The following is an 11,375-nucleotide window of genomic DNA, read 5'->3' as shown; positions in this document are numbered from 1 at the left end:
CCGTAATTTTATGAAGCTACGAGAATAATTTTTGTGCGCAAAGAAAACAAAAATTATGACTTTATTCAACAATTCGTTTCTTCCACGTCACCCTATAGCGCCATTTTGGAGAGTATCACATACGTAAACAACATATGCAACATATGTACGCAGATACGCTGTTTACGTTGTTTACGCTTTGATCTGAACGTAAACGACATATCCGCGTACATACGTTGATTTCTTCAGTGTTGTCACATGAAAAGATATAATAAAATATTTACAAAAATGTGAGGGGTGTACTCACTTCTGTGCGATACTGTATGTGATACTTTCCAAGATGGCGCTTGGAAAGGAGGAGACGTATTGTTGAATAAAGTCTTTATTTTTGTTTTCTTTGCGCACAAAGAGTATTCTCGTAGCTTCGTAAAATTACGGTTGAACCCCTGATGTCACATGGATTATTTTAACGATCTCTTGCTCCGTTTCTGAGCCTTGAGCTTGTAAGGACACTTGCTGTCTATGGAGGGTCAGAGAGCTCTCGGAATGCATAAAAAATATCTTAATTTGTGTTCTGATGATGAACGAAAGTCTTACTGGTTTGGAACGACATGAGGGTGAGTAATTAATGACAGAATTTTCATTTTTGGAAGAACTATCCCTTTAAAATAAACATTTTTTTTCTTAGTGTGACGAACATTTTGATATTCTAAAGAACCTTTTTCTACTATTAAGACCCTTGTGTGAAATGAAAAGGTTCCATTGATGTTAAAAGCTCTTCATGGAACCATAGATTCCAATAAAGAACTGTGAGTGTTCTACAAGTTAATGTGACGTTGGTTTGGTGTTCTCTGCTCTCCTGAAGATCGCCACACCTGCGCGCTACACGGTGACTCTCGGAGGAACGTCTCTGTCCGTGAAGTACCTGAGGAAGCACGGGTACATGTCCACCCCTCCACCCGTGAAGGAATACCTGCAGGAGAAGATGGAGGAGACCAAAGAGAGGATCTCTGGGAAAATGGAGGAGACCAAGGATCGTATATCTGAGAGGATGGAGGAAACGAAGGACAAGTTCACAGAAAAACTTCAAGAAACCAAAGACAAAGTGTCTTTCCGAAAAAAGAAGGAATAGGTTTATAGGCTTACAAAAGGTCACAAAGTGACTCTCCCTCTCCATAATGTCATGAAGATTCATGTTATTTAACGATATAGCATACTTAAGGAAAGCAATGTGTCTTAAGCATATACAGTATAAAGTAGTATAGGCTGTAAGCTCTACACTTACTGTTCACATAATAGGCTAAACTATAAGATTATGACCATTGTTTTGGATATAAATTTTGGACTCTACTTGAAGTGTTTTTAACGGATGAGAGTGAGAGTATGTTTTCTAAAGAGAACAGCAGGTGTAATGTGTCCAACATCACATATGTAATACTTTGTTCATATAACAACATAGCACTGCCTCTTTCAATTCTTGCATTTGTAAAATGTTATTTAAATTAAGGATTCTAAATGACACAGATTTGTCACATAACTGAAAATGAAATGGTTTTGTAAAATCTTGAATTGTTTGTAACTTGGTATAATGCAAACGGTGTCGGTCCGAAACTGTAAGTGTGCATTAAGATGTAATACAGCTTATGTCATCGTTTAAAATACTGGAAAAAAGTAATACAGAAGAAAATCGGCAATAGTGCTGACATTCACTCTGCTAATCGTCAACAGTCTTTACGTCTTGTTTCCAATTCAGTGCATTCCTGCCATATTCATGCGTTTCATTTATGTGAGCTCATTTTCAGTTGTTCATGTCTATGGAGTGTCACATGTTTTTGCTTTTTTTTTTTGCATAACTAATGAAGGTTAATAATTGAACTGATTATTCACCAGTTAATGTGTCTGCTGGTGAAGCACTTGGGTCTGATGAGATTGTGAGGCCTTTTTTGTCTGTTGAAGGATCTTCCGCTTGGCTGTCAACAATAATAATAAAAAAGATAAACCACATCTTGTCTTATTTCATGAAGCATGAAGTAGTTTGGCTTGAAAATGTAAATGTTTTGAAAGGCTTTTAGTTTATTGGAAAGACTACGGTTCTTAAGCATTTATTCTTCGTGGCAGTTAATGACAGCAAATCATTTTACAATCATTTGTTAACTGTAATCAGAATTTAAAGGTGCAGTCATTTTTTGTTGGTTGACATTTCATAATTAACTTCTTGCTAGTGAATTGAGAAAATTTACATGAAACTCTACTTTCATTATTTTGTACAAATAATTTCCCTGTGACAATGGTAAATTAAGTTTTTATTTAAAAAAAAGCAGCTTAAAAATGATAAAAAATGTGAAATATTAAAGGGGTCATATGATGCGATTTCATTTTTTCCTTTCTCTTTAGAGTGTTACAAGCTCTTGCCAATCAGAGCACACCTCGCTTTTCAGACCGATTAGTTTTGTAAAAATCGACGCGTTTCAAAAAGGCGGGGCATAGAGGAGAAACAATAATGTACAGTATGTGGAAAATAATGTGTTTTTTAAACTTTAAACTGCATAAACACATTTCGTTACACCAAATACACAAAATAATGTTCTTTTTAGCAGCATCATATGACCCCTTTAAATAAGACTATTTTGTTGAACATACTCTTGTATAAAATGTACCTCTACTGAAGTTTGTCACAAAAAAAAGCATTATATCTTTAAGATATACTTAGTATTTTTTCAATCAAAATATTGGATATTGGAAAAAATATACTGATCAGTTTCAAAAACTAGTTATTACTCACTCCCCATCGATATTCTACATCTTTAATAACAAATTAAGAAAATACGTACTCAGTATTTTTAAGTGTAAAAAATGGAGTGCATCAGTTTAAGTACAATGTTAATCACAAATCTTCATAAATTGAAAACTGCTATTCCAAAAACAAGGACCCATGGCTTTCCATGTTGGACTTCAAACTGAAGGCATGACTGAACTGTTACACTGTGATTTCAACCATGCATTATATTCCTATAAGTTACATGCCAACATGGCTACACCTGTCATTCAACATTTGCTGCTTTTCAATGGAGTAGGCTAACTAAAAGTAAAACTAGCTCAGCTGCTTTCAAAATAGTATGCCTACTACTTTTAAAACAAAAGGATGCATTCATTTTCCCACAAAGATTAATGCAACCAATATCTATGATATCCGTCCAGAGCAAGTGAATCTTATGCTCTCCTATACCTTACTCTGACTATAGTAAAAATGGGTTAATTCAGAATGAAGCAGCTGTGAAATCTGACATTATAAATGTTTTAAAAAATTACTTCCTTCAATGCAAAATCCAAACTGTACAGAAAAATGTAGCAAAATACTTTCTAAGGGTAACCTGACTTGTCTTGAATTGAAGTAGCTTTTCCAGCCCCGCTTTAAATTTTTTATTATTATTTATTTAAAGGCAGGCTGTAGTTCACTTCACCTTGAGGAGCACAACATAACGACAAACACAAAGCACAAAAGAGACTCGTTCTCTGGTTCTTTTCCTCAACTTTAATTGCTCTGTCTAGCCATTTGATGACAGCGAAAGAACAAGCGTGGAATCGTTTCATGAGGGACTACAACAGTATCTTTGAGCAATGGTTTTATTGTTTGTATTTATTTTTTATGATTTTTTTTCAGTGGGTTTTTAGTCACCTTTTTCTTGTAAAAGTATTGCAATTAACAGACCTCAAACTGAAAACCGCTGACATCACAATTAAATAGAACAAAAAAAATAAAATTAAAAAGGCGTAAGGACAGCAACGTTCCTCGCTCACTGAACTGTATCTTCTTATATATATATATAAAAAAAATTGTAGTCCACAATATAGGTTGTAGAGTCCTGTGATGTGTTCTCGCTCAAACCCGATGAAGAACGTTGCTGTGGATTGGCGGGAAATTCCAGATCCACGGCCCGAGATGCTGAACTCACCCACACAAGTCTTCAGTCAGTCATCCATTGAAGCTATGATATCCGTCCAGAGCAAGTGAATCTTATGCTCTCCTATACCTTACTCTGACTATAGTAAAAATGGGTTAATTCAGAATGAAGCAGCTGTGAAATCTGACATTATAAATGTTTTAAAAAATTACTTCCTTCAATGCAAAATCCAAACTGTACAGAAAAATGTAGCAAAATACTTTCTAAGGGTAACCTGACTTGTCTTGAATTGAAGTAGCTTTTCCAGCCCCGCTTTAAATTTTTTATTATTATTTATTTAAAGGCAGGCTGTAGTTCACTTCACCTTGAGGAGCACAACATAACGACAAACACAAAGCACAAAAGAGACTCGTTCTCTGGTTCTTTTCCTCAACTTTAATTGCTCTGTCTAGCCATTTGATGACAGCGAAAGAACAAGCGTGGAATCGTTTCATGAGGGACTACAACAGTATCTTTGAGCAATGGTTTTATTGTTTGTATTTATTTTTTATGATTTTTTTTCAGTGGGTTTTTAGTCACCTTTTTCTTGTAAAAGTATTGCAATTAACAGACCTCAAACTGAAAACCGCTGACATCACAATTAAATAGAACAAAAAAAATAAAATTAAAAAGGCGTAAGGACAGCAGCGTTCCTCGCTCACTGAACTGTATCTTCTTATATATATATATAAAAAAAATTGTAGTCCACAATATAGGTCGTAGAGTCCTGTGATGTGTTCTCGCTCAAGCCCGATGAAGAACGTTGCTGTGGATTGGCGGGAAATTCCAGATCCACGGCCCGAGATGCTGAACTCACCCACACAAGTCTTCAGTCAGTCATCCATTGAAGCGCGTGTTTCTGGAGAGGAGAGCTCGGAACCAGACTGCTATGCCGAGGAAATAATGACAACATGAACGTGCAATAACGATCAGCTATGGGCCGGATTTTCCTCATTTGATGCTCTTTTATATTCCACACAACTCGATTATGTGCATAAAAACAACAACAGAATGTTAACCGTTTGCCACGGACGTCCCACCGAGCCGATAAAGCCTCACCCTGAGCTGCGTTTTGATATGAACCACTAAACCTTGTCCCGGGTCGGAGAAAAGGCCGCGTGGGAGCCCAAAAGTCGACAATCGAGGTACAATGACGCTATTGTTCTGCGTGGTGATTATTACACGTCCAAACAGCTAGCAGTCACAAAATAAACTCCAATAAATAAAATGACCAGCGCTGGCATTTATAATTCGTTCTCTGGAAGTTACAAAAGCAGCAGCTAGTTATCCTTTATATAACTGCCTTATAATCAGAACATTTGTTTCAGCACATAACAGATTTGCATTTACTGTATAGGAAAAAATAGATAGAAGTCGTCATTTTGTATTTCTGTGACCATACTGTAGCATTTCTCTTTGCAAACTTTACTCTGTTTTTACAAAAAAAGACAAAGCACAATTGAAGGCAGTCACAAAAACTTGATGCCACCGTGTTAAAGTTTTCTTTTTAATATTATCTATACATTATATTACAGTATTAACAATGCTTTCTTGTGGTTTTCTACCCATTGGGTAGGATATGTGCATAATATATTCAAGTTATATACAGCACCGTACAAATAAACAGAGTCCGACTACTGAAAGAAGCACCATAGGAAGTGAGGCACAACAAAGGTGGGGACTTTTGAGTGCAAGTGGGTTTCTATGTCTGCTTAAACATGACTGTTAGGCACCGAATTTGCTCGTGTAAATAGTAACATGCAAACCTCTCGGCTGCAAACGTAACAAAAAAACACATTTGGGTTCGTTTTCCTAGCACGACTATGGTGGCGAAAACACGCTAATGTTAACGAAAAACCAAAACGAAGAACGAACATCTATGTCTCGGGTTGATATGCGAATATAAAGTAATGGGGAAGCGGACATAGGCCTACATAACGAACGGACAACAGCAGCAGTAGCGGTAGCAGCAGCAGCAGCGGCAGCAGCAATACAGTACGAACTCAAACTGCGCGGTCAGAATGAGTGACGGGAAGCAGAGCCAATGACGGGAAGCCAAGCTTTCAGAGCCGAAGCGGATGGGCGACAGGAGAGTCTTGCTATTCAAGGGGGGAAAAGGTCATATAAAAGCCTATTTTAGAAAGGAAAGTGGCGCTTTTTTAGTCCACTTTGACTAAATATGCTCTCAAACTGGTCACTTTAATAAATAGCTAGTTGATAAATAGGTTTTCTATGGGACTTTCTAAAGGGAAGGCCAAAGAACGATGGTTTAACAAAGCTCAGGTGTGATCAAAAACACAATCAACACGTCTGAAAGCCTTCCAAAGTGTGCCGTGTGATTGAATACGACTTCAAATGAAGAAAGAAAAAGGGGGATGTACCTCGTCACGACTGGTACACGTTTGGTTTGAACTGATATAAATACTGATGACAAATAATAAAGAGATAAAAGTGTGTTCCTGTGCTGCCTCGGAATAAAACGGCATTCCAGGAGAGGAGAGTAAAAGATAAAATATGAGATCCATATATGATCGTGAACTAAAGTATAGTATGGATAACTGGAAACAAAACTATATGCATGCTTTTTTTAGTGGAAAACAAACTGTATGAGATGTGACACACTCGCTCAGAAGGGGACAGGATGTGCATAAGACTACAGTTCCCATGATTCCCTTGCACTTTGACCCCATGACAATGCTGAAGTGATGCAAGTTTAAAGTGCTACTTGACAGGATGAAAGTGGCGTGTGTGTCGTGACTTCCATCCGCAGATATCCATGCCAATATCTCTTGGTCAGCAGGGGCCTTTGTAGGGCGGCAGCTCCTCGCCGTCTGACAGGCAGATAGTGGGCGGCAAGTGGATGTCCTGCTGCAGGTATGGGTAGGTGGGCTGGAAGCGGCTGAATCGGTCCCTTTGCATAAATGAAGGTGGGTTGAAGCGCTCTCCGCTCCGTGGCCCATACATCACCTGAACATAGAGATGGAAGAAAATAAACCTTATTAGAAATTAACCCAAGAATAAAAAACAATAAACAATTCAAACGAGGTCTATGCAAACATGCAGCCAGGCTAATTATAGAATTAGTTAATAATACAATCAATATACAATACTGTTTGAAAGTTTCTGATTTTTTTAATGTTTTTGAAAGATGTGCCTCAAGGATGCATTTATTTACAGTAAAATCAGTAATATTTTGAAATATTTTTTACAATTTAAAAGTTTTCTATTTCAATATATTGTAAAATGCATTTATTCCTGTGATCAAAGCTGAATTTTCAGCATCATTACTCCAGTCTTCAGTGTCACATGATCCTTCAGAAATCATTCTGATTTGCTGTTTGCTGCTCAAGAAACATTTATGATTATGATCAATGTTGAAAACAGTTGTGCTGCCTCATATTTTGGTGGAAACTGTGATAAATTTTTCAGGATTTTCTGATGAATAGTTTAAAAGTACAGAATTTCTTTGACCAAAAATACAGTAAAAACAGCAATATTTTTAAAATTTAAAATAACTGTTTTCTATGTTAATATATTGTAAAACGTAATTTATTCCTGTGATCAAAGCTGAATTTTCAGCATCATTACTCCAGTCTTCAGTGTCACATGATCCTTCAGAAATCATACTAATATTCTGATTTGCTTCTCCAGAAACATGACTATTATTATCAATGTCAGAAATATTTTTTCATATGCTTCATATTTTTGTGGAAACTGTAATACATTTTTTTCTGGATTCTTTGGTCGATAGAAAGTTCATGCATCCTTGCTGAATAATAGTATTAACTTTAGACCCCAAACCTTTGAACAGTAATGTACATTTAGTAACATTTCATATAAGTAAATAATATGGCTCTTTATTACTATGCACTGTTACCTATTGTTGTACATAGCAAAAAGGATATTGTGTTTATTTAGTGTACATATAGTAATTTCAGAGCATAAATGTTGAAATATATTGATTGTCCTTTAAAGGGCGAAAACATATTGTGAGTTTCGTGCTATTAGCTCTTAGCTATGTTGCCCAGCCATAAACTTGACAGTAAAACATAAAAGCAATGAATAATATTTGCAGAAAGGTTGAATAATAGGTCATGTCAGTTAACTAACCTCAGTGGCTCCTTGTTGCGTCACCAAACTATCTGTTGGCCATGCACAGCCGTCCTAACCAAAAAAAAAAACAAAAAATAAACTTTGTGTACTTGGTTCCTCAATTTTCGATTCAAATTGTGCAAGGGGAGCGTTTAGGTCCCCTTTAGGTCCAGGAGGAAGTACCAAAGAGCACATGCGCTCTCTACTGCCCTCTGCAGGTGTGTCCTAGTCACACGGGTTTGTCGCGCCGGCTGTCCTTAACCTTGACGAACAGGGTTGTGCTTGCGCCAGGCTGGGCGGAGGGGCTGGCTGTCCTCTGGTTAGAGGGTGGTGTGTTATTGCTGTGCTGGTGCAGGAAGGAGGCGGAGCCTGGGTACGTCTGACCCATCACCTCGCTATAGGTGGGCGGCGGCTCCTCCACGTGCGAGTTCGAGGCACTCTTGCCAGAGTTGCTGCTCGGGGGCCGTGGGCCGCCTCCGTGCACGTAAACGTCTATCAGGTCGCTGTCGAAAATGGTCCGGTTGGGGGGCGCGCGCACAGACGCACGGCTCAGCTCGAGCTGCTGCTCGGGGTCTCTGAGCTGCAGGGTACAGGGGCCTTTGTAGGGCGGCAGCTCCTCGCCGTCTGACAGGCAGATAGTGGGCGGCAAGTGGATGTCCTGCTGCAGGTATGGGTAGGTGGGCTGGAAGCGGCTGAATCGGTCCCTTTGCATAAATGAAGGTGGGTTGAAGCGCTCTCCGCTCCGTGGCCCATACATCACCTGAACATAGAGATGGAAGAAAATAAACCTTATTAGAAATTAACCCAAGAATAAAAAACAATAAACAATTCAAACGAGGTCTATGCAAACATGCAGCCAGGCTAATTATAGAATTAGTTAATAATACAATCAATATACAATACTGTTTGAAAGTTTCGGATTTTTTTTATGTTTTTGAAAGATGTGCCTCAAGGATGCATTTATTTGACCAAAAATACAGTAAAATCAGTAATATTTTGAAATATTTTTTACAATTTAAAAGTTTTCTATTTCAATATATTGTAAAATGCATTTATTCCTGTGATCAAAGCTGAATTTTCAGCATCATTACTCCAGTCTTCAGTGTCACATGATCCTTCAGAAATCATTCTGATTTGCTGTTTGCTGCTCAAGAAACATTTATGATTATGATCAATGTTGAAAACAGTTGTGCTGCCTCATATTTTGGTGGAAACTGTGATAAATTTTTCAGGATTTTCTGATGAATAGTTTAAAAGTACAGAATTTCTTTGACCAAAAATACAGTAAAAACAGCAATATTTTTAAAATTTAAAATAACTGTTTTCTATGTTAATATATTGTAAAACGTAATTTATTCCTGTGATCAAAGCTGAATTTTCAGCATCATTACTCCAGTCTTCAGTGTCACATGATCCTTCAGAAATCATACTAATATTCTGATTTGCTTCTCCAGAAACATGACTATTATTATCAATGTCAGAAATATTTTTTCATATGCTTCATATTTTTGTGGAAACTGTAATACATTTTTTTCTGGATTCTTTGGTCGATAGAAAGTTCATGCATCCTTGCTGAATAATAGTATTAACTTTAGACCCCAAACCTTTGAACAGTAATGTACATTTAGTAACATTTCATATAAGTAAATAATATGGCTCTTTATTACTATGCACTGTTACCTATTGTTGTACATAGCAAAAAGGATATCATTGTGTTTATTTAGTGTACATATAGTAATTTCAGAGCATAAATGTTGAAATATATTGATTGTCCTTTAAAGGGCGAAAACATATTGTGAGTTTCGTGCTATTAGCTCTTAGCTATGTTGCCCAGCCATAAACTTGACAGTAAAACATAAAAGCAATGAATAATATTTTGCAGAAAGGTTGAATAATAGGTCATGTCAGTTAACTAACCTCAGTGGCTCCTTGTTGCGTCACCAAACTATCTGTTGGCCATGCACAGCCGTCCTATGATACAGAAAAGAGAGGCCGGTGTGAGTCATGCATTATGAACAAGACATAACATCAATGCATTCGAGTTTTAAGTTTGGGTAGAAAAAAAAATATCTAATTCGCTCCAGGCATCAGAAAAGTTGATCTAAATTCACATGCAGTAAACACTAGAATACATTAATATCATGCATTATTAATTCAAGACCGCTGGTTAGTCTTGTGGCCTCTAAACATGCAGCTGTAGAAACTGTGTGAGCAAACAAAAGAACAGGAACTCTACCCCCACTCAGAGCGCACACAGACAGGACACACATGGTGACTGGAGAATCAAACACACACACACACACACACACGCGCGCTTACCGGCTGCATGCCCTCCTCTTGTTGACGGGCCTGGCTGTGGCGTGTGAGGAAGGCCCAGGCCGACAGCCGATAGTGGTTCAGCAAACAGATGATCACAACTACCATTACAGTCATCACCACAATTATGATTATTATCTGAACAAACTCCAGTTCAGCTGCAAGACAAGAAAACAGAGAGAAAACCATTAGCATATTTCACACATTCACAGAGCTGCAGAAGTTGCGACATTTTTACATTTTCAATAAAAATTAGTGGTGCTTCCCTGTGCAAAACTCACTGCTATGGTTTTTTTTATTGCTTGTTTTATTTGAAAATAATATGCTTGGATGCTTAAAATGATTAATACCACACCTAAGCTCAAAAATGCTCATTGTTTGACCAGATATCATTCATGTTTGCAGCATAAACAGTTTTTTTTTTTTCACTTTTAGGGGTTATGGTTCATTAAAAATGGTAATTGATTTGTGAGCTTTCAGGAATAACAGAGAGGCAAGCTAGACAGTTGCTTATGAATAAGTAATGACAGCAAACCCATCATGTTCTTCATTCTTACCACCAGGGGGCAGTAACGTGAACACAACTGAGACCAAAATCAGACTTAAAAAGTGACACAACAGAACAGACTAATCCGCAAAAATGTGATAACATGACGTTTCAAATGGCTTTTCTGACCTACATCAAGTCAAGAATGGAGAAAAAGAGAAACGAGAGAGCTTTGGGGTCATTTTTATTACTAATGTGAGCTGGATTTTAACAAGCACTGGCTGCATAAGCAGCACAGCTCAATACGTCTGTGCGCTAACTGCTAGGCCACAGCTCTGATTTCATAAAACTGTTTCATATACTGATTGTGTCATGGTTCGATCTCACTTAATCAAAGGAAGGAATTCATTCTTTATGTTAATCTCGTCATACTTCCTCATCTCAGGGGAGCATGTATCGAGAATCCTTTCAAAGGAATGCCTGAATGAACATGACAGTCTACTCATCATTGTTTTAGAGATCCTTGTGAAAAACGATCAGGCATGTTGTTACAAACAGGG

The 11,375-nt window shown here is 37.5% G+C and overlaps 2 protein-coding genes across 5 annotated transcripts in view; one reads left to right on the top strand and one right to left on the bottom strand.

Annotated features, from left to right (window-relative positions):
• LOC107746929 (uncharacterized protein C18orf19 homolog A-like) overlaps positions 1-2,002 on the top strand; it is a 9,735-nt gene extending 7,733 nt beyond the window's left edge. For all 3 annotated transcript variants that reach the window (XM_016561282.1, XM_016561283.1, XM_016561281.1), the window contains exon 5: positions 845-2,002. In XM_016561282.1, coding sequence (XP_016416768.1) covers positions 845-1,111 — 267 coding nt within the window. In that variant the 3' untranslated portion in view covers positions 1,112-2,002. The remainder of the gene's footprint in view (positions 1-844) is intronic.
• A 6,126-nt stretch (positions 2,003-8,128) lies between these two features.
• Positions 8,129-11,375, bottom strand: part of LOC107746928 (low-density lipoprotein receptor class A domain-containing protein 4-like) — a 92,504-nt gene continuing 89,257 nt past the window's right edge. For both annotated transcript variants that reach the window (XM_016561279.1, XM_016561280.1), the window contains 3 exons: positions 10,332-10,486; positions 9,930-9,983; positions 8,129-8,772 (listed from right to left, as the gene is read on the bottom strand). In XM_016561279.1, the coding sequence (XP_016416765.1) occupies positions 8,242-8,772; positions 9,930-9,983; positions 10,332-10,486 (740 nt within the window). In that variant the 3' untranslated portion in view covers positions 8,129-8,241. The remainder of the gene's footprint in view (positions 8,773-9,929; positions 9,984-10,331; positions 10,487-11,375) is intronic.

Source organism: Sinocyclocheilus rhinocerous, unplaced genomic scaffold, assembly GCF_001515625.1.
Source record: "Sinocyclocheilus rhinocerous isolate Xijiao unplaced genomic scaffold, SAMN03320098_v1.1 scaffold2154, whole genome shotgun sequence".
Lineage (NCBI taxonomy): Eukaryota > Metazoa > Chordata > Actinopteri > Cypriniformes > Cyprinidae > Sinocyclocheilus > Sinocyclocheilus rhinocerous.
This window is presented reverse-complemented; position numbering and strand designations above follow the sequence as displayed.